Raw genomic sequence first — 24,451 nt, forward strand, 5'->3', positions numbered from 1 at the left:
TTGCACACAAAAATTTCGTTTAGCAATCTAATTTGCAATTGCCACATGTATTGATTCTTTGGAAAAATGGCATGCAACTTTATACAACTGCTTTACTATCTTCAACTCTCAAATAAAGCTTAGTTTGGATATGGCACTCGACATGATAATAGTTTGTAGATAATACTCTTGTATAATCTTTCAATATGTTTCTTTCATTTGTTCCATGGCAATGGAATATGTTCTATTATCCTTTGTTTGTAGTCTTTTTTTATTATTTTTAAATAAAGAGATCTTCTACAAATGTTTTAGTTTATTTTTGAGTGTTGTAAAAGAATGATAAATAAAGATGATATAACTTCCAAATTTGTAATTACAATATATAATTGTAATTCCTCCATATCTTTTGTATCTTATTAATTGTATGGAGAGAAAGCAAAGTTTGGCTCTGCAATGGTTATATCTCTTAAGTAGAGCTAAATCTCTTTAAAAGTTTTTTTTTTAATGCTTCAATCTACTTTGCACCATCTTCACTTCAATTGAGACTTTGTAGAATACCACTTCCCTCAATTGATTGCAGCTAGAGGCAAAGGTTGAATTACACACACTTTATATCTATAACCTCCATCCTTAGTTGTCATATTTTCGCTACATATATCTCTAAGACCATCCTCTGATTTCATCTCTTAGACGACAGAACAAGGGTTGGGATTGAAGGAAGGTCGGGATTGGACAAAAGGGATTGAGAATTAGGATGGAATTTGAGAATGTTAGGAATTACAAGAATGAAGAGAATGGGGATGAGGGTGAAATAATGGTGTAGACAAATGGATCGATTTAGTAAAAATTTGGATCATTTTAACATATAGATATATATAGATATATATGTTATAGTTTTATGTTTGATAGTAGAAATGTTTATGCATGACTACCAATATATCATAAAAAATCTTTAAATTATTAAGTAAAGTTGAAACATTATTGATGGTAAATAATAAGTAGTTAGACTATTTAATGAAGTGATACTATTTAGAATCCTTTACATGAATAAAATACTACTCCTAATCTTAAACAAATCAGACAATTTTATTATAAATATTTTTTATTTATTTTTGTACTTTATAAAATCTTATAGGAATTATTGAGATATTGATTGGAAGTTAATGAAACAAATGAATAAAATTTATAAGATTAATAATATTTAATAAAAATTAAAAATTAGATACAATATTGGCTTAAATAAAAATAAAAATAGTACATATTGTAACATATTAAGTCTTTTTTTTCCAACCACAAACAAATTATTGTTGTAAATTTTTCTTCCCAATATACATATTTTATAAATTATTAAATAATTATAAACAAGAATACATTACAATAATTACAATAAATCTCAATTTGAATAAAAATATTATTTATTTTTATCAATAAAACAAAAATTATATTTTGGTGTAAATATTTTTATTTAATTTATTAAATATTCTATGACATTTTTTTAGAGTAGTTTATATATAAATATTATCTACTTCATATTTTCTAAAAATCATGTTTTTTTCTTATGTCTTTACTTACAACTGATTATCATGTTTAAAAATATCATTGAAAAAATCCATATTCATGTATATATATATATATATATATATATATTATAATTTTTTTATATACTCACTACAATAAAAATATTTATTTTAATTTATAAATGCACTACATGACTTGCTTGAAAAACATCAAATATATTCCTTGATGTATGTATTAATATAGATATAAGTATATATACACATGCACTTATATTCATATTTTTCAAGATGCCAATATTACATATAATATTGACATCACCTTCAACAAAACATACAAAAAACTAAAAGACAAATTTAATGACAAAAAATAAAAATAAAATTATGAAGTCACCTTTTAAGGTATCATAGTTTAGCTTCTCTCAAATCCATTCTTGTACAACAACGAATATGAAACTATTTGCACAAGTACTGGAAAAACAGTAGAAAAGTGAAGACAGTACATTACAGTACCAAATGCCACCCAGAAGGGGATTATTGAACTGGGACTGGAAAAGAGGGGCCAGGAATGTGAGGTGGTGAAGGATGTAATGCAATCAATCCAGCTATCAAGCAATTAAGTAATTCCCAAGTGTTTTTAGGGTTTCAACGCTCAAACCCTAAAATTCAACACCGATTGGAGACTCCCAAGGCAAACGCTAAACCCCTGCCCAAGACTCCATCTCTGATTCTTCCAGGCTCTGTTCCTTCTTGGAATGCCTGCTATCGCCGATCGGACCCACCTGCATGCGTTTCTTATATACTTTGCCTATCCACCGAGCTATCGTAGAATACTCGAAGAACCATGGAAGGAGGTGGGGATGACGCGCCAGTGGTGGCTGAGGGGGTGACGGAGCCCTTGAGCAAGAATGCGTTGAAGAAGCTGGAGAAGGCGAAGAAGGCGGCCGAGGAGAAGCGAGCCAAGGATGAGCTGAAGAAGGCTGCTGCGGCTGCTGCACCCAAAAAGGCTGCTAAGGTTTCGCAGCAGGGAGAGGATGATGAGGATATGGATCCCACGGTGAGTGGAGAGTGATTGTAGAGGTTAGATTTGAGAAATGGGAAGTGGGAAGTTCTGTGAATTGTCGGTGTGCATTGGGTTCCCGAAAGGTTTTCTCGTTTGTAATAGTGAGGATTGTGTGGGTTACAGCAATACAGGAACAATAGATTGCGTGCATTGGGCGAGCTGAAGGAGAAGTCAAAGAATCCTTATCCTCACAAGTTCCAAATTAACATCACGATTCCAGATTATATCGCGAAATTCGGGTCTCTTCAGGATGGAGATCACCTCGAAGATCAGTCTTTTTCTGTTGCGGGTAGGTTCTCAAGGCTCTAATTAGAAGTTTCTAGAACGTAATCCCACTTAGACGCAGTTGAGCCATTTTATTTTTTTTATTTTTTAGCATCTAATTAATTTTTTTGTGGAATGCGTGGAACGGATACTGATCAAACCTCCGGTGAATTACGCGCAGGAAGGGTGATGAGCAAGAGAGCCAGTGGTGGCAAGTTGATGTTCTACGATTTGCACGCCGATGGCATGAAGATTCAGGTCATCGCGCAATTGAATTATTCCAGCTTGTCTGAGGAAGACTTTGGAAAATTGCACGCCAGTATCAAGCGTGGGGATATCGTTGGAATCAATGGTTTCCCAGGTAAATTGCAATTTACTCCATAAATGCGTGGTCAAGTTATTTATCAAATCTTTAGAGAAAACACTCGAAACCTTTTGATGGGATGCTTGGCAGGGAAGAGCAAGAAAGGAGAGTTGAGCATCTTCGTAAGGTCTATCGAGTTGCTATCTTATTGTCTGCACATGTTACCCAAGACTTACGGCAAAGGAGGCAAAGACCAGGTAGAGAAGAACCTCGACAAGAAGCTGAGTGAATTTACTACTGCCTCGTTAGGCTGCTTGCACCACACATAGACATTGACTTGCTTTTCTCTACTTTCACCAATATCTTGCCAAACGGGTCGAAGTCTGTTTGGGACCACGTACACTACTCCTTGTGAAGCACTCTATTTAAGGTAGATGTTGAGTTACAGTTTGCCTCTGGTTGTAACATGAAGGTATCTTTTTTCAGGAGGATAGCAAGGTTCCCGATCATTGGCACCCCGGACTTTCCAGAAACTTGGATCGTTATGTGTTGAAGGACCAGGTTTGTCTCGGCTTCATGATTCTACATTAGAGCGTATCAATCTGTTTCTACTTCCTACGCCTTTCTAGCAAAATTCTGGATCGTCAACGAGTTATATCTTACACTGTGTGTCTAGACTCCTGCTGGTGATGTTTTGAGCGCCTTGCCAAGATTGTTTGGTAGAGGGCTTCAAAGTTCGTTGATCATGGTGAGCGTTGTATATCTGGATTACAGGAAACTCGTTACAGACAGAGGTATCTAGATCTCATGCTCAACTCGGACATCCGGAATGTTTTCAAGACGAGGTCACAAGTCATTCGATTCGTCCGACGATTTTTGGATGAGCGAGATTTTGTTGAGGTGATGCTTTCTCAGAGTTCTCAAGTTTATTCTTTTTGTGATTCTTCTTGTGCTAATCAGGCACCAGTCATCGATTAATGTCTTTGGCTTTGAGTTGCATAACATTTACTATTATGGTTGGAACTACCAATTCTGAATGCAGGTTGAAACACCAATGATGAACATGATAGCCGGAGGTGCTGCTGCTAAACCATTCAAGACACATCACAATGATCTGAACATGGATCTGTTTATGCGAATTGCTCCTGAACTTTACCTGAAAGAGTTGATTGTTGGAGGCTTGGACCGTGTATACGAGATTGGGAAGCAGTTTAGGAACGAGGGCATTGATCTCACCCACAACCCCGAGTTTACTGCCTGCGAGTTTTATTGGGCTTATGCTGATTATGATGACTTGATGAAAGTCACAGAGGAAATGCTTTCTGGTAATCATTTTCCCTTCCATTCTACCTTCATTAAGTGGACATCGGTTCTTTGCATTCGTATATACTTGCCTACTGCGTAGAAGAAAAATTCGCAGAGTATTTTGTTACAGGTGGTAGAATTAGTTTTTAGATCGACAGTTGTGTTTCCATTGCACATCATAGGCGTTTCGAGCTGTTTCAACCTTAATTTTCGAGATCTGTTGAACTGCTCTTATGGGTGTTTTTTACCTCTTCTCAGGCATGGTAAAAGAAATTACTGGAAGCTACAAAATTCAGTATCATTCAAATGGATTGGACCAGCCTGCAATTGAAATTGATTTTACTCCTCCTTTCAGGTACTGCGTAGAGCTCTTGAGTGTTTTGTGTCGGTAATCGTGTTTGTGATGGCGTAATGCTTCTAATCTAAATTTCTTGCTGTTCTGTTTCTGAATATGGTCTCTGTCCGATTGCTTTGCAGGAGGATCGACATGATTAAGGGCCTCGAGGAATTCTCAGAAGGAAAGATTAAACTCCCAAAGTCTTTGGAGCTTTTAGAGGCACCTGAGGTTAACCAGTATTTAATAGAAGCCTGTGAAAAGTTTGATGTCAAATGTCCTCCTCCTCAAACTACTACTCGTTTGCTTGACAAGGTGAGTCTTGTTACCAGATTCGAAGTTGTCTCTCTCAGTTCCTGATTCTTGTAGCATTTTATTTTTGAGAGTTACGCACACATGTACTTTTTCTATGGTTTGATCAAAGCTGTTTGTTTACTTATCTATGCGTGAAGTTTTAATTGGAACATTATTCGTTGTTGTAGAACCATACACTAGCAATAACGTATTTTTGTTTGTGAAACGCAGCTTGTAGGCCACTTTATTGAGGAGCAGTGTGTGAACCCAACTTTCATCATGCATCATCCCCAACTCATGAGTCCTCTTGCCAAGTGGCATCGGTCCGTTCCAGGCTTAACAGAACGGTTCGAACTGTTTGTGAATAAGCATGAGGTATGTAAACAATTGGTGCTTATTCACCGACATAGGAGATTGCACAGATGCTTTCTGATATAATAGATATCATCAGCTATTTCGTGTCTTAAATTTTTTACACAAATGTGACGTCGTGCTACAGGTGTGCAATGCTTACACAGAGTTGAATGACCCAGTGGTTCAACGTGAACGATTTGCTGATCAAGTCAAGGTATCTTACTCATTACTTCAGAATAGTTGCTGCCTTGAAGTTTTGATAGATTGTTCACATAGGTATGTGTGTCGAATTTGGAGCACTTCTTTGATCATCTGCTTGCGCCTAATAGGACCGTGAGAAAGGAGATGACGAAGCAATGGCCATTGATGAAAACTTCTGTACCGCACTAGAGTACGGTCTACCACCAACGGCTGGGTGGGGCATGGGTATCGACAGATTCACAATGATGCTGACTGACTCTCAGAACATCAAGGTCAGATTTTTCGTTATGTTTAAACATCCCCATTTGTTACTATTGATTTAAGCTGAAAGCCCCTTCGCAGTCAATACTATACCTAAATCATTTTTTTTTTTTTTTTTTTTTTTCTGTTACTGCTCGCAGGAAGTCTTGTTGTTCCCGGCCATGAAGCCCCATGAAGATGTGATCGAGCCTCCAGTGCGAGCTGCCGATGATTCGGCTTCGTAGATTTATCTGCATTCGCTTTGGAATAAAGCAAGATTTTCATTACTAATATGAACTAAATTTTATAAGAGACAATTGATATTGCAGAGTGAGACAATTTGGTTGTATTGGTCATGAACCTCAGATGCATTTCTTTTTATTTCTTGAGATGACCTCTGGCGTTATCATTATGGCCAACGTTTATCTCTTATATACAAGGTAGTTATGTTTCCAAAATTGGGCCAGATTGCAAGCTACTGGTATATGTAATTTCATATTTGAATGATTCATCTGTCTGCCAGCTAGTCCTTGTGCTCTTTGTAAATCGGTAAACTGCTACTTGAGTGAGCGAATAAATGAATAGTGATATACTTATACACACAAATATAAATATATATATATATATATATATAGTAGGCTCCGGTGGATGTGTTGCTGGACTGACATTAATGATGGAATATTTTAACAATTTTTGATCATAAGAGCTTGGACCAAGTCTTAGTATCTGTATGCTGGTGACAAATGAGCTGTCTTTATCTAAGAGGATAGTAGGAAGTTACGCCAAATTGTAGCAGAATTTGTGGATGGGCATTGACTAAAAACTTCAATTGACTTCTGCTGTTGTGTTGTATTTGAAAATAGCTGTTTTAGAAAGTCGGGGTTGAAGGCATGTGACATGCTGTATTTTGTTTGTAGCACATAAACTTTATTGATATATGTGCAGAGGTGATGTATTTGTGCAAGTAAGCCTCTACATATTTTGCAATTGTGCCTCTTGTGAGCAACTTTGTAAGAGTAATGTTGATTTTGTTCTATTGTTGTTATTTATTTTTTATTTTTATTTTTATTTATATTAATTTTTTTGTTTCTTTATGTGTGTGTGTATATATATATTTAGATATTGACTTCTTTCCAATTTATGGTTATTGCACTTGCTACCAACAGTATTCAAACAAAGTTGATGTGTACATCATGATGTAGTTGTGATTCAAACAATGGTTAAGCAAAAAACTCATATTTGATGCTAGCAAACACATTGATGCCATTGCTTTATTTTGTATGCTAATTGTTGATAATTCTTTATACAACTTTTTCAATATGAATTGGTTGTTATGAAAACCTAGATGCAAAGTCTTGACATGAGGCTTTTTAATTTTGTTGTTAAGAGAACACACTTTTGTACAAATTAGATTTCAACATTTTTATTTTTGATAATAACATAATAATAATAATAATAATAATGGTAATAAAAAGATGTATGAACTATTTCAAAAACTAATCATTTGGATAAATAATGACTACAAAGGCATTATCAAATCTTTGTCAAATAATCTAATAAATTCTATTGCATGCTCTAAATTTGTACCTTCCCATAGACAATACCTTATTGAAAAATGTTAATAATAAAGTCTTTGAAGAGTTTAACATCACTTTAAAGTAAGGACACTTAAATTCCAATCACCTTTTATATTTATCGTCATTATTATCCACTGCTTTGATTGGAAAGACATACTTACTTAAGCTCCAAGTGATAGTTCTAGATGATATACAAAAGACTTGAAGTTTGCACAATCTTGGTGTAGATGCTATTATTGCAATTGAAGTCTTATCTAGCTACCATGATGCACTTCTATTAACTATGCTAAGATTAATATATCTAAAGTGTATTATAGAAAGACAATAAAAAGAGAAATAACTATAATATGAATTATTAACACTAATTCTTTTGGTTTTTCTTTTCTATTTATTATTTTTATTCTAACTTCTTATCTATATCATTAAGAATTTTAATTACTATTTAAAATGGTTTTAAATAAATAGTAGATAAGACTATTAATAAAGATACAATCAACAACAATAAATTCTTAATATTGCTTGATTAGAATAGAATTCTACAAAATAATCTCTTTTTAAAATAAATTTGAACTTTGATTGTCAATCTAATATACTTTCTATAGAGATTATTTTGCATATTAATTAAAAAATCTATCAGATGATAATAATTATAATTTTAGCTATTTATTGATTTTATATCATTTACTCTACTTACATCCAAACAACTCTAAATAATCAGTCATCTTGGAATATTTTAAATAAAAAACTATTCAAGTTACTACAATCAAAAATCAAAAACATTCTTTCAATATTTGTAAAAGATAATATAAGGTTTTAATTTTATTCTAACAACTATATCTTTTAATTAAGAATTTTTTATATATATATATATATATATATATATATATATATATACATATGTATTCATCTAAAGTAAAAGAATTAAATAGAAGTAAATGAAAATAAAAAATAATAATATCTTCTATAGAAGATTTAAAAATGCGGATTTGATTCTATACATGTTTCTTGGCAATTGGTCAGTTGAAAACTTGGCCAACAAATTGGCCACATATTACACATGTTGGTAACATATAATATAAGTTGGTCTTATTGTACACATGTAAGAAACTTCTCTTACAAGTTAGACATATATTTTGCAAGTTGGACACATATTTAAGGTCTTAAAAGATGTTATCACATGGCTTGTATCTAGAAAGTATATATAGAGATAAGAGTGAAGCCTTCCTTACTTTGGTCAATGCTTTTTTTGCCTTTAGTCTTGTTTCAAGGATTTCTAGTCTTCTTATTTTTGGCAATAGCTATTCTAATCTTAAAATTATACCATTTTTGATTAATTATCTACTCTTTTCAAGTGATACAAGAATATATTGACTATTTGATTTTTTGTGATTCATGTCTTTGACAGTTTAACAAGAGTATTAATTTCATATTTATATATTTTTTTAGATGTAAATGAATTATTTACTTCTTTTGTTATGTTTTAAAGGTTGCAGGACCAACTACTTTCAAATATATATATATATATATATATATATATATATATATATATATTTTGAAATTGATTTTTTTCTTAAAAAAAATTGACTACCTTTTTTAAAAGAATTTTTTATTTGATATTTAAGGTTATAGATTAATCTCCTCTAATTTTACTTATGGATTTATTAAAATCATTTATTATAGAGATAGAAGAAAATATTATGGATGCTAGACTTGGTAGAAGTCAAAATAGATTTACAACTATTGTAGAACTTTACAAGCTTATCAACACCCTTAGGATAGAAATTCCACAAATTATTAACATCAATTATAAAAATATATTCTTATACTTATCAAAATAATAATAATGAAATTAAATAACTATGCTATAAATTTATATAATTGAGAGAAATAAGTAGATCAACTTCATAATTGAATTCAAAAAGTCTTACTACTACAAATATAAGAGAAATAAGAATTAATATGCTCAAGAAGTTTGATAGACAAAGATCAAAATTTGAAGGGTTTCTACAACAAGAAGTTTTATCTATGGTTGCATCTTTCCAAATATCTTCATGGATTTATTCAAGTTGAAATCATAAGTACACTTCTATTTGAAAGTGATCTTTTTTGGTTTGCACCTTTAATAGAAAAGATTTCACAACATCTATATAATCTAAATTTATTCTTAGAAATATTTACAATTACATTTGGAAAAAGTGATCAAGAAAGAATAGCAAAGACTAAACTCCTATCTTTATAAGAAAGATCTTATTTAGTGACTATATATGGTATTGAGTATCAAAGACAAAAACTCAATGAATGCAAATAAACAAGTGAGACTTCTTTTAAAGAAAGATGATAAAAAAGAAATAAATAAATACATATATTCAAAAAAAAAAAAAACTATAATGACTATTCTCAAGAAAACTAGAAACCTTTGAAACTAAACTAAAAGAAAAAAAAAGAAAAAAAAGAAAAGAAAAAAAAAGACAAGAATAAAGAAGGCTTTATTCTTACCTCTATATATACTATCTAACTAAATGCTATGTAGCAATGTTCTTTAGGACTGTCAATACATGTCCAATTTGCAAGACACATGTTTTAACTTCCAAAGCAAGTTTCTTATTTATTTGCCATATAATTAATATATGCAATATATGGCTAATTTATTGATCAAATATTCAACCTATTATTGACCTATAGATATGTATAAAGGTGAAACCACATATATAATGTTTTTAGGAAGCTTCTCTATACGATATTATCAAATTAATTAATTTATATTAATTTATATTTATTCATATTATCTTAGTAATTATTAGAATAAATATTTTTTTCCTTTACAATAGATTAGAATGATAAAGTTATTATCAATAAAATTTAATATAGATTAAAAAATAAAATCAAAGATTTATTATTGATAATATTATAAGTAGACTTATTGAAATAATTTATTGCTCAAGCCATTATATACAACAATGAAATTTTTGAAAGATATCAAATATAAAGATTTTAATAGAGAGAAACAAGTGAAGTAATGATGAAAATTCCTAAATTTTCAAAAACTTATTCATGAAGATAAATTTCAAACTTTTCACTTAGTAAAAAAAGATTTGATACTATTAAAAAAGATTGAGCTTATATTGTAGAGAACCTAAGTATACTCTTCAATATTGTCCAAAGAAGTAACATAAATAAAATTGAGGAGTGTAGTTGCTAACAAAGAGAATATATTGGAAATAAGTTTGTTCAAATATAATATGTACCATGTGGCTAAGATCTTATAAAGATCATATTTTCTCTTCAAATTTCTAACTTAGCTTTATAATAGATGTCTCTTTATGACTAAACAATTACAAAGCCTCTATCTTATTAGATTCACAAATCACAACTTGTTTAATAGACTAAGATTTAGTTTAAAAGTAAAAACACCTTTAATGAGGAAAATTAAGTGGTATATGTAGAAGTCACAAATAGATGTTTGTTATCTTTTAAAAAAATTATGTATGAAATTAATTTCTTAAATGTAGAAACTAATGATCATAATAAATTAATAATATTTAATGTTATTAAATCTTCATTGAATTTAATTTTTTTAAGTATATTATGGCTAAAAAAATATAATCTTTGATGAGAGTGGATTTCTTATAATCTTAATATTTCTCATAGCATAATCTAGATTTTTATTTTCCAAATATAAAGTTATAAGTTTAATACAACCAAATCCTTATTTATAGATGCAAGAGCATTCATGCATGCTATAAAAAAATATCATCTTTTGATATTTATGCCATACTTATTTTTTATGGTAGAAAGACTTGTAATGGCATTCAAATCCAATATCAAGATTATAATGATGTTTTTGAGAAGATAAATGCAAATATTCTTCTAAAGCACTATTCTTATGATTGCTCAATTCTTTAAGAAAGAGCTCAACTATTATTTGGATAAATCTATAGCTTATCATAGAATAATATGGTTGCACTCAAAGAGTATTTTAACAAAAACTTGGCTAAGAACTTTACATGCCATTCAAAATCTCAAGCAAGAGATCATATCTTCTTTGTGAAGAAAAAAGATGGATCACTATGGGTGTGTGTGAATTATTCACGATTTAATAAGATCACCATCACAAATAAATATCCCCTACCTTTGGTACTATGACTTCTTTATCAATTAAATCAAAAAAAGATGAATATTAAAAGAGATATTTTAAGAGCATACAATCTAATACGTAATAAAGAAAGAAATGAATAGAAGATTGCATTTTGAAGTAGATATGGATATTTCAAATATAATTTTATACTCATAAGACTCACAAATGCACCACCTACTTTTCAACATGTAATAAATGATGTCTTATGAGGTTTTTTAAATGATTTTATTGCTTATTATCTAGACAATATTTCAATCTACTCTAGAAACACAAAAAAACTTGAATCTTAAGTTTGTTGTAAAAACATTTAAAGATGTAAAATTATTAATTCTTATAAGTATTAGCTTCTTTGTTTTTTTGTCAAATCAATTTTTTTATATATAAATTAATATTAATTAAAATTGGAGTATATTATTTTTTGAATGTAATAAAAAATTATTTTTACTATACTTATTTTAGTTATAAAAATAATTATATTGATATATTTTATTACTTTTAAGAAGTTATTTATAAGATACAGTGACAAACAAAACCGAGTACAAAATCTGAAGTGCCAACTTTCAAGAGCAATTACAGAAATTTCAATGATTGCTTTATAAATCTGAAAGTTACATGGAATAATACACACAGTCTTGTACACATGTACAAAGTTATACATCAAATTGATAACTAAACATCCTTCTACAAAGTCAAATCAACAACTATGTCTTGTACTCAGTATTGTTCAAAGAAAATCTTCAAACTTCAATATTTAGTCCAATAACCTTTTGCTTCCAAAACAGCTGAAATCCTTCTTGGCATACTTTTGTATAGTTTCTCACAATCTTTTGCATCAAAACTAGGGTAAATACTACAAACATTCTCCCACAATTCTTGAACACCTCTTGGCCTTGGAGTGACTTAGCTTAAACGCTGTTTGAGAAGGGCCCAAAAATGTTCCATTGGATTCAAATCTGGAGATTGAGCTGGCCATCGAAGGAGCTGAAATGGCTATGAAGAGAGCCAAAACTGAACACTTTTTGCCGTATGTTTGGGATCATTATCATGTTGAAAAACCACCTTAATAGGATCTAAGTTGTAATTCTATGTGGTACTTTACAAGTAGGTTTCTAAAATTTTTTTGTACAAGTGTTGCTCCATTCTACCTTCAATTTGATACCAAGCACCCGGCCCAAAAGCAGTCATACAATCCCAAATCATAATTGAACCACCACCATGTTTGACAGTTTGACTAACATGTTTAGGTCCAGGTCGTTCTCCTTCTCTCAACCAACACCAAGACCTACCATCTGAGTTGATTAGGTTAATCTTTGTCTCATCACTGAAAATAACCCCTCTCCAATCATCAACGGTCCAATTTTTGTATTTATGAGCAAAACTCAACCTTGCAAGAACATGTCTTTTGGAAAGTAGAGGCTTCTTTTGTTGCACACAAGCACCCAAAGCAGCTTCTCTCAAATCACGCCTCAAGGTGATGTCTAAGAAGTGTTTATCTATTTTTTCTCAAAGTTGTTTTGCAGCTACACTTGCCGTTTTGAGACAACCAGCGGTGACAAGGTGCACACCAAGTCGCTTCTCTTGCTCTCTTAAAACCTTTGGACGTCCTCCTCTTTGCTTTTCTATTTCACCACTAATCTCCCTCCTCAGATGAGCTATTGAAGACTGACTCATTCCAAGTGAGTCTGCAACTTTTCTTGTAGAAACACCACTCCTAAGCTGCACCAATGCTTGGTGTTTCAATGATTCACACAACCGAGGCATAGAGATACAATTGACAAATCAACTTTCACTATAGATAGTACACAACAAGAGCAACACAACAAATAAAAAATGCCCTCAAATCTTGCAACAAGGAGTATACATTGAAACTTCGAAATTCAACAAGAAGAAGCAACCAAAACTGAGTATGCACGTCTGTGTGCTTCTATAACACTTTTCTCATAAACCCTACCTCAAATGATAATGAGATTTTTCATCCATGTAGAAGACTAGATGAATACACACAATAAAAAAGTAATTCTATCAATTGACTTATGTGTCAGTTGGAAGGATCAATGAACTATGAGTGTTCAGATTTTGTACTCGGTTTTGTTTGTCACTGTAATTATAATTTGATTACTTGTATTGAATTTTTTAATATAAAAATTAATATTTTCTTATTTGATTTTAATTTTTTAAAATATTCAATTTGAAGCACTTCTTATTAGATTTTGTCATAAGTATATTTATTTGCTTTTATCCTATTATTCGTTTATTATATTTTTTATATCAAGTATATTTTTGTTTTTAAATTTGACAAAAAGCTCAAAATAAATTAATTTATTCTGCTAAAGTATAATATTACTAATTTATTTATCTAATTTTTTATTTGTATTTTAGTTCTAATTTTTTAATACAACTTAATTTAAGAATGGTATATAAAACTACTTATAAGGATAACATATTTTTGCATGTTCTATAATCTTTAATTATTTTGTACAAAATTTTCTTGTAAGTAAAAAATCTCACATTAGATAGTATCAGATTTAAATTATTGTATATTTTATCTTTATTATTTTAATTGTATTAATAGTATATGTCAAATGTATCTTTAAAAAATAAATTTTAAATTTTCTTTAAATATTTTTATTTTTATTTTTAAAATTAAAAATACATATTAAAAAATATATATTTTTAATAAATTTTATTTTTGAAATTGAATTTTTAGTAAATTTCAAAGTATTTTTTACATAAGTATACACATATCTTTAATTTTTTTTCTGAATGTACTTTGAAATTTCAATCAAAAACCAGAAGTTTGATCAGATTTATATTTATAGTTGAATTTGATAAAGTTCACTGTTTTATTAATTAATTAAAAATAAAACAATAAATTTTCAAATTCAAGTGTTACCTTGATTTCAATTCAAAAAATCATATTATTTAATAATTATAATATTGTTAAGAAAAATCATATGATTTTGCAGTTTGTAAATGGTTGCAAGTAATTGAGTGTCATGTAAATTCAAACTAATTAAATGTTGTAAGAAAAATATCCCAAAAGAAACGTTAAAAATAAAATAACATTATCTAAGTAATAGAATAAAAAAATCCAAAATAATAATAATAATAATAATAATACGTTATTTTAGATACCAAGGAAAATATAATTTTTAAAAGCTAAAAGATTATAACATTCCAAAGATGTTTTCAAATGCATATTGAAAAATCAAAATTGATTATCTAAAAAATGCCAGTTGACATAGTAAAGAGTTTGTGTTTGTTTATTAGTATTTTATATCTTAGAAAATTTGATTATAATTTTTCAATACAATTTTTTATTATAACCAGCCAACTTAAAAAAATCATTAATAATTGATGAGGGTAGTATTCTATTTTATTTTTAATATATATATATATATATATATATATATATATCTGTTTTTATTTATCCAAGACATCTTGTTATTGTGTTCCTAAATAATAATTTTAGAAGAAGCAAAAAGATTAACTTTTGTTCCACTAAATTTATGATAAACTGAAAAATGATGTGAAAATATTAAAAACATTATGCTTTGTTTTAATATTTTCAATAGAAGATTTTTTAAATTAGTTCTTTGAACCAATATTAATCTTGTACAAGAAAAAAATAATTAAGTACAAATCATTGCATTTGTTTTTAACAAAATGATGTTTGGATGTTATAATTACATGGATTAAAATTTACTCGGAAAACCACATTCTAAATATGTGTTTCCAACCTTTTTACTCAAAAACCACAACAACCAAAGTGGTTTAACAAAAGTGTAACTCCAAGACAAGTTTCTTAGAATCATGAGTGTTTTTAATTTATGCAAGTTAAAAATCATGTTTCTAATATTGGCCACAAAGATTGCACTCACTTATAACTGAAGCAAAATGTCTTGAAAACTCCGGAAAAACATGACATCCTTCTCATAAACTTAACAGTATACGAATGTACATCTTCTGTTCCAGGAAAGGCTCCCAGATCTTACGAAATCCCTCTCCCCTCCTCCCTCCTCCCTCTCTGAATCGAGCCGTCGGTGTGATTCAGCATGCCAAGTGGCGAACTCTAAGCTCACCGCGTGTCCCCACACGAGGACTTGCTTGAAGATTTTCAGCACTAAATGTGGCGAAGCATTTGGACCGGATCCTTCGCAATTGATATCTGATTCCATCCATCCCCCTCTCCTTTTCCAAAATCTATTGGTTGCTAGTCGTAGCTTCAAATCCATCGCACGCTTCACAACTGGATTGGAAAGGACCAACCAAGTTGCGGTACGAAAAGCAGCGGTTTTGCCGAGTTTGAACGCAGTAAAAACGCTGAAATGGGGTGGAATTGAGATCGGACAACGAAGTAGTAACCGTTCGTGTGGCATCCTGGCTAGTGATTAGGTAGCTCTTGTGATGGACCCCACCTTTCGGATTCACTTCATTGAGGCCCCTCGCAGGCGACGCGTGGGAGTGAAAAGTTCTGTAAGGGGGCACTTGTTAGCTGCAGAGAGCGTGACCGAGATAGGGTACCATCATCTGCTCCAACGTTTGCACCACGATGTGTTCCATTCTGTCTTTCATATGGTCCTCTCCTCTCATCCTGCTACTCCATTGCTCTGGACCATGACGTGGGAAATTGGTGTGTAATTGTATGCATTGGTGTGTTGTTTTTCTTTAAGCTGAGGTGGGAATGTTTGTTGTGTTTTGTGTGTTGGGTGGATCTAGTGGAATTTGAGAGTGAGATATAGCATTTTGAGTTATTGAGAGTGTTTGGTTGAGTTTGGTTGGAAGTTGGGAGTGAAACACATTTTTCAAATTGATTAGAATCTGTCAAAAGGAGCAATGGAAGACCAGCAGGGGTTTGGGCATCCAGCTACAGCCGCTGAAGGCAGAACTACGGTTCAACCTGAGCGCGATGTGCAGCCGGGTGACCCGAACTTGGTTGGCGCTGTGATGGTGGACAAGGAGCCGGGCATTATTGGTAAAGTGAAGGGTTTGATGGGAACACATGGACGTACGAAGGATAAAGCTACGAAGCGGAGCTTGATCGACAAAATGAAAGAGAAAACTGGCCGTAGCTCGGAAGACGACGATCCCAATCGCAGGCGCGAACGACTTCTCTCGATGTCTAGCAGTAGCTCGATGTCGTCGTCGGACGAGGAGGATATTGGACAAGTAGGCCATGCCATGGACCCCACGGGTCCTCCTGTTGCGGGTGTAAACTTAGGTCGACATGATTTTTTCAGTGCTCCGGATGGCCCAGGTGCTGATGTTTACATTCATCCCGCTCCAAATTGGCGTAGAAAGGGAAAGAAGCATTCTGAGACAATCGCCTACCGAAAGTGGCCAGAGAATTCCAATTCTAACCGGCCCGCGGCTAAAGATCGCGAGGTTCGGCGCTCGCATTCGTCTGCAACGGGCAATCTCAACCGAGAAAGTGGCTATGCCGAAGACCATCGTTCGCATTCGGCTGACGCAAACGTCCCTAACCAAACTGCAAGTGGGTATGGCGAAATACGTTCCGCTAATCCCATGGAGACGACTGATTCACACTCACGAGCTGTGCCTAGCGATGATCATGAGAATCTATCAGGTCCTCGTGATGGAGCTGTAATGGAAAATTTTAGGAAAGACGGGGAGGATGACACTATAAAATAGGAAAGTTCCGTATCCATGGGGACGAATTGCCAAGAAGAGCCGGCGCCCACTATCCCAGCGACTACATATTAGAAGCATGTGATTCTCATGCGGCAGGTCTGATGTATCATTCCAGTTCGAAGCACTAGAATTGATTCTCAGTCAAGGTTCTGGATTGGGTTACAGCTTGGTTCTTTTTGCAAGGAAATGCCTCTCCGACTGATGAGATAAGACTCTTCTCCAAGTACTGGATATGCTCTAAGCACGACAGAATTTATCTGGCGGCCCAATGAATAATTGTCAAAGAGACGTATTTCTAGCTAGGTCAAAGATTCAATACCTCGACGTTTGTTTTTATGTAACAGTGGACAAAAGAGGTAGTTATCTCTATGGCTGCTTGGCGGAGATGATTCAAGCCAGCAGTGCAGTTGTAGACCAGGCAACTTCTCCACTCGGGGATTGTTAATTGTTGAGCTAAGCTCGGCTTTGAATACTCCATCCGAATCTCGGTTGTGTTGCTGTTGCAAGAATCACAAAATCACTTTGTTGAGGAGATAATCAGATTGCGTGGATAGGACCATGGCTGGCCGTGAACCTCCTTGATAAGCTGTCGGTTTAGTCAATAAACTCTTCATGAGTGATGTGAGTTCGTAAATGCTTCGATTAAGCGATGGTATTGTAGAGCTTTCACAACACACATTGCTACTGTACATGTTTTGTGTTATTATAGTTAGTTTGAGTCATTCACTGAATGAACATTCCCACTTGACGATACTACGAAATTTTGAAATATATATATATATATATGTGTGTGTGTGTGTGTGCGTATGTTAATAAATGAAATTGACTTAGGAACTAAAAATTGGGCATTGAAAACATTTATCCACTTGTTTTCTTTGATTTTGTGTATTAATTCAGTCATCTGGGCATATATTCTACAGACTTTTCATTTACGTTTATCATATTTATTCCATCAAGAGCACTGGCCATGTGTCACGAACACGTAGCTTAAGAAGTATTTATCCACATCAGTCAATGATATATATTCCTCCGCGGTAGATGCTGCTTTCATGCAGACACCACGGGGAGTGTGTTGCTACGAGTAATTTCAAGGATCGTGGTTTCTGAAGTGGTCATGAGAGATTTGCAGTATTTTGGAGCGATTTTTTGCCATGGCTAGACTAGTGTCACTGCCTGTCAAGCTAGCGACATTCCATCTCTTCAAGTGCACTGTGCTCACATTTGATCCTCATGCTGTGTGTTGCACTCGGCTGGGAGTTCGCAGATGTTAATTTGTGCAGTGTGGCGCTGTTTCGGGTACGAAACTAGGGGCATGAGTTCACGTACGAGGATTTGTTGCAAGGCATCAAGTCTAACTCGAATCCTGTGTTTTCGGTGTAAATTGCGGCGTTACAGCTGCTAACGTTGCAATGAAAACGAGTGAACAAACAAACAAACCGGGCTGCTCTCTTATTTATGTCTTATGGCACCCCTACGCTTATTAAGTTCATGATAAGTGTATGTTTTTCACATTTCATACATAAGACTCTGAAGGGATATGTTACAGAGTTCTGCAGATGGTTTACATTAAGCAGCTTATTTACGATCATGTGCACAAGTTGGAGGTGAGAAGCCACGTCCTTCTAAACTAATATGTACTTATGATTATTTACACTAAAATGCCATCCAACTTGATCCGTTTGTTTCCCTGGCCCTGATTCGCAATAGATATACTCCAGAACATGGCTATGTTAGGAGTGCACTATGTTAGGAAACCAACTCTTTGTTCATAACGAAAAGAGTGTCAGGCAAACACCAACCCAACAAAAGAAAAGCGGAAATATGCGAAAAAGTAAAACAAGCATAAATAGCTCACACTGCTATCTGCTCATTGTTGACATTCCTGATGAGCTCACGAATTGAGAAGGAAGCCTTGGACCCTAAGTACTTGTCAATCACTTCCAGCAGCAGCCAAAGGATCCATCGTCCCCCATCATACCACTTTGAATGTCATCTGTAGATAGTGGTTCTAGACCTTCCCAAACGTCTTCAATTGGCGGCAATGAATCAAATAAGGAATCCAGTGACGCAGGATGTGAGTTTGCTGCCACAGAATTTTGGTGACGAGCAACATCATCAAACCACTTATCACTTGATGAAGATGCGGAACCTGCAGTAGGCCCGATTGATGAGGATATTGCATCGAAGGCACAGGGCTTACTGGTCGATGAGGATGGCGTATCACACAAAGTGGTCACTGCAGATACAGCTGTTGTTGAACTGGATGTAGGAAGCAGTGCAGGTGCACAAAGATCCAATTTCGGCTTCTTGAATTTTTTGCTTCTTTTGGCCTTCTGTTTGCCAGTGACACGGTTTATCGCCGCTTTGACTAGTTTGGCGAATTGGGCGCTCTTGCGTACACGCTTCTCCCCTACAAAGACGAATTCCTCGCAGGAAGGCAGCAAATCTTTATATCTGATATCCAGTGGTATGCTAGAAAAGATCTGTGGGGAGTCGGGAAACTTGTAAGGCTCCTCATTCTCCATGTAGAAGTTGATGGCATCAATCGCTCGATCAAGTTCTCTTTCTTCGTAAGTCCCGAACCACAACTTCTTCTTGAACCCCGGCGGACGTACTTCGATAGTATGTTTCGTGAATCCAGGACGCATTCTTGGTTGGATTTTTGCGCACTTCCGCCTGGCTCTTCGAGCCACCGATGAAGATTGCAAGTTTGAAGCTCCAGCATTCTCAGGTACGAAGTTGTTTTCTGGAAGTAGCTGATGCGTTGATCCTTGGACCAGTGACTGTAGGCAAGTCCTCACGCTCGCTGCCATATCCTTACAGAGAAGGTCACCATTGCTGCGCTGCTGACTCGCTTTTTTGAGGTAATAAGCAGGTTGGCCTTGTTGAGCAGCTTTGTAGAGACAACATATTTCTCTTTGGGACCTTGAACAGTCCTCCCTAAATGCTGGAAGGCAATCTACAGAAGCAGACGCACACGTAGGGCATTTGTAGCCTAAAAGCGGAATACTAAACTTGTCCGGCATTTCTGTCCGCTGTTCCTCACAAGCAGCAAGATCGCTGGGTCACAGCAGAATGACGGCAAAAGTATACCTGCGGTAAGTTGAATGTTGATACTGCGAAAACGGAGGTTTACGAGATGATCTGATGTAAATGCTGAATGTTATGATCCAAAGCTGAAATGTGTATGCTACGACGTGACCATGCCTGGGAGCACGATTATCAAGACTTTACGCTTCCATATTTGAGAAGAGGCATCTGGACGGAAGTTTATAAGTATATCTTTGTACGAGGTTCTATTCGAACCTGTCACATAAAGCATCGTTCCTGGTTCTACAAAGTGCGTCTAATTCTTTCTTGAAGAATTTACAACCCTAAATAGAGAATGGCACGTTCTTGAAAGACAAAGTCCTCGCTATTCCTCCCAACTGCCTGAATAAAACCTAAATTCTAATGGGATAACCTAAACGCTCAAATTGCAACGACTTCAAATAGAAACATATCAGAGTCGCTCGGTCAGCATCTCCACTCGGATTGATGTCGACTACCTACGTTTATGTCGGGTAAGGGCCACAAAGCAGAGTCAGCCTTCATCCAACATTCCTAAACTTTGTATTCTTGAGCTTTAGTTGAGGATCCGCCGAAAAATTCCTTGAATGATCCAGCATCGAAAGTATGTTTGACCAAGCAGACCGTTCAAAACAAAGAGCTCAAATGTGAATCACTCTCCTGAAACTCAAGAATCAAACTTGCTTCTGACCTCGAGAATGTAATCTCAAGATAATGCAACTATCGTTGACTGAACAAAGCTATGCGATGTATACTGAAACTTCTACCAGTTATCTTACATGCACAGTGGGCCTGGTCGCTACACAACGAGGAGGACCTTACTACTCAATAAGGCACTCTGCAACAAACTTCGACTTACGTAAACCACAAAAGCCACGCTTACTCCCTCTTTCCTATTCGTTTTCAGATTTTTCTTCTGTTCTTCCTTTCAGTGGTTAAAACCTCCCTTCTCTCTCGCTGTGCAAAGCACCACACCGCACAGTATGGAACAACAACCAAACGGGAGTAGCATTCCCCACAATATTTTAAAACAGAAACAAGGCACAAAAATACCAACAACAATAACCCAGAACCCAATCGGTAACCTCTTTAGATGTATGGTTACTATGGAGTGTTGGTGTCATAAGGTTGCACTCGGATACCTCTAAGAAGCATGAACGCTTTAAATGCAACCATGCCCGTGTCGAGAACATACAGAGCTCTTCCAAGTCCGCCTGTAAAGATGTCACCTGTAAAGATGATGCTCAAGGGTACTGCAGACCGGGTTGAATCCTTCAAAGCCATTTAAAAAAATGTTTTTACATTTCAAAATTACTGATTGATACAAACTGACGAATAGAGAGCAGTACAAACTCCTAGTATCATGTTCAACCAAAGCTTCATATGAACTTCGGGCAGCATGGGTACTGTCGGTTTCTTTTACTCAGTCTTCGTTTGTCGCAACGCAACCTCAAATACCACCAATTTGGTGGCCCCTGGACCGTCAAATCGGCTCTGCTTTCTCCTTCCACCGCGATCGACGGACCTAATGGGAAGGCGTCGATCATTCTTCGCCAATGAGGCTCGAATTCCCATATCCCGGTTAGATCGCTGGATGATTTGTAACAGTTAAGTAGCGACTTATCGCGCTTAATCTTCAAAAGTCTCTAGTTCCAATTTCGATTTCAATTTCATTCCCTTTTCCTACGGCGAGACATGATTTCATCAAGTAATTTGGAAATGTGAAGAAGAGATTATAAAGATGTAGCAGTTCGCTTGTTCGAAAATCAGGAATCATCACTCGTCAACTCAGTGGTCGAGCAACAGGATTCCCCTTGTAATTTCCACAGCCCAGCCCCCTTTATTATTTATTGAACTGGAGTCAGACTCACAAGAAAGAATGAGAAGTAATTTATTACTCATTTAAAAAAAAAAATGACGAAGTAAACGTTGTATAAAAACTGTTTTGTACAATGCGATGATTCCACGCATAGATGCCATTACAGTACACGCATTTCACCACACATGAAAGTCATTTACCCTGTAGCCCACCCTTTAGCAAACTCACAGGGCAAAAGGACAATTCTGAACATGGCACACTCATTTTCTAATATTGAAGAAGGGAATGATGAATGAACGAACGAATAAGAAAAAGACGATTATTCATGCCAGGCATTAAATCACGATGCAATCAGCAAAGCCCTATATTTCAGATTGAACGAAGTATTCATTATTCGAAACACCGAATCCGAAACCACGATCCGGACCCCCCCCCCAAATGATCCGATCTTGGATACGTATATTACAAACAGAAGGCTTAAGTTTGATCAACTACCAAAGAAACCCATATCTGTTGCAGTTTCCGTGCGAAGCAAGACACTGTCATCGAAGATTTTCATGACAATACGTGAAAGAAGCAGGACCCAGAAAGACAGACAGGAAAAGAGAGAGAGGAAGGGGAAGGGGGGGGGGGGAGTAGTCCAGCACGAGAGAGACGATGACAACAGCAGCCCTGTACAGTAACTTAGTAGAGGGAGGGGCAGCAGGTCCTCAGCAGTGGGGGCGAGCTCTTGACAGGAGGAGGAGGAGGAGGAGGGTGTGCCCACACCCAGCTCTACTCTATTTGCGTGCATAGGGTGTGGGCAGGAGGAGGAGGAGAGGGTCGGGGCAGGCGAAGCTTGTCGAAGATTTACGAGAAGTACATGACGACGAAGACGAATAAGAATTCCATTGGGCGAAGAGTCAAGAAGGAGGGGCGCAGACAGTCCAGCTCAGCACAATACCATATTTGCATGCCAGCATGATGTAGAGGAGAGGAGAGGCTTTGTCAGTGAGTGAGTAGTGAGTGAGTGCATGGGATTGTGTGCCTGTTCTCCGCCCCATCCCTCCCTTTCCTTTGCCTTTACTTTGCCTTTTGTGCCTCCATTGATATGGATTATAAAGGCCATTTCCAGGCGGCCCCCGCCTCCAAGCAAAAGCAGCACCTTGGTCCTTTTTGTCGCTTCTGTATTGGTCCACATTCAATTCATGGATTGGGGACGGAACCCCTGGTCTCATGGGATTGATTCCATCCAAGCCTCTAAGAGAGAGTATGAATGAGGTTTGTTCTTCCGAATTGGGGTCGTGGAATCAGTTGTGTGACTCAATGATATATATATATATATATAGATATGTGCGTGTGTGTCTTCTTTTATACGCTTCTGATCCTCTCTCTATCTTTCTTCCTCAACTATCTTTTTTTTGTCTTTTTTTTTGTCTTTTTTGTCTTTTTTTTTTCCTTTTTTTTTTTTTTTTTTTTTTTTTGTGTGTATATGTGCTGGTGATCATTTTGGAGAACCTTGTTTGAGGTGGTGACCCAAGGGTGTTGTTTTTGAGACACGTCCTCTATGATTTAGAAAAGATAGTTTGGGGACCTGGGCTTGCACTTTTCAAGTTTACTTTTTAAATTTTAAGTCTGACATGTTTTGTGTTTTGGGTTAAGCTTTTCTTTCTTACTGATGTTAAAAAAAAAAAAAATAGTTCAATTGAAAATATTGAGAATAGATGTTTATATTCTCCACTTCACTCCTTATGTGCTCCAATATTTTTTACTTCCAGTGTTTTTTTAGATAGGTTATTCATGAATATGTATTTATTTCTTCTAATTGTCAAGCCAAAAATTGATTTTCAACCACATTCTAAAGTGCATTAATTGTAACAACACAATATTCATTCAGTTTCATGCTGGGAGTGCTAACAAACAACCCTCATCACAACACCACATTGCATGGTGTAAATCCAATGTCAACCTTGATTGTTTGATTAAATTTTCTCACCTTAAAAATATATTATTAATTTATTTCATTTCTTACTTTAGATTTTTAGAGACTATGTCAACAATGGGGTCATATAATTATCCCATAAAAATAGTCACACTCATAAAAATAATCTTTGGGATGAAAATTATTCATTTCGAAAGGTCTTTTTGTGCTATTTTTCGGAAGGATTTAATTTGCAAAAAATATTATCATGAAAAAATGTGGAACTTAAAATTTTTGCACTTTTAAATCTAATTATTATTTTTTTATTACTGTCACAAAAAAAATATTTGGAGAATATTGTATAAAACGAAATGACTTCAAAAATTTGTGCATGAGCAAATTTTCTCATATAGTACTGTTAGGTTGGCAATTCAAATCCCAGCTACA

General features: G+C 34.7%; 1 protein-coding gene across 1 annotated transcript; it reads left to right on the forward strand.

Annotated features, from left to right (window-relative positions):
- The first annotated feature begins 2,071 nt into the window (after window positions 1-2,071).
- LOC112289983 (lysine--tRNA ligase) lies at window positions 2,072-6,378 on the forward strand. The gene is made up of 13 exons (XM_024535801.3): window positions 2,072-2,550; window positions 2,680-2,845; window positions 3,002-3,181; window positions 3,275-3,381; window positions 3,611-3,685; window positions 3,899-4,024; window positions 4,167-4,449; window positions 4,688-4,784; window positions 4,907-5,078; window positions 5,289-5,432; window positions 5,557-5,625; window positions 5,741-5,884; window positions 6,014-6,378. Exons 1-13 carry the CDS (start codon window positions 2,338-2,340, stop codon window positions 6,095-6,097), a joined length of 1,860 nt encoding a protein of 619 aa, XP_024391569.1. The 5' UTR covers window positions 2,072-2,337; the 3' UTR covers window positions 6,098-6,378.
- The last annotated feature ends 18,073 nt before the right edge of the window (window positions 6,379-24,451 follow it).

Source organism: Physcomitrium patens, chromosome 12 (assembly GCF_059467195.1).
Source record: "Physcomitrium patens ecotype Gransden chromosome 12, ASM5946719v1, whole genome shotgun sequence".
Lineage (NCBI taxonomy): Eukaryota > Viridiplantae > Streptophyta > Bryopsida > Funariales > Funariaceae > Physcomitrium > Physcomitrium patens.

Excerpts from the sequence above, each read along its gene's own strand:
- LOC112289983 (XM_024535801.3), top strand. The coding sequence starts at position 2,338 with ATGGAAGGAGGTGGGGATGACGCGCCAGTGGTGGCTGAGGGGGTGACG. Across the intron at positions 5,079-5,288 it reads CTACTCGTTTGCTTGACAAG|CTTGTAGGCCACTTTATTGA; the intron begins GTGAGTCTTGTT and ends TGTGAAACGCAG. Across the intron at positions 5,626-5,740 it reads GATTTGCTGATCAAGTCAAG|GACCGTGAGAAAGGAGATGA; the intron begins GTATCTTACTCA and ends TGCGCCTAATAG.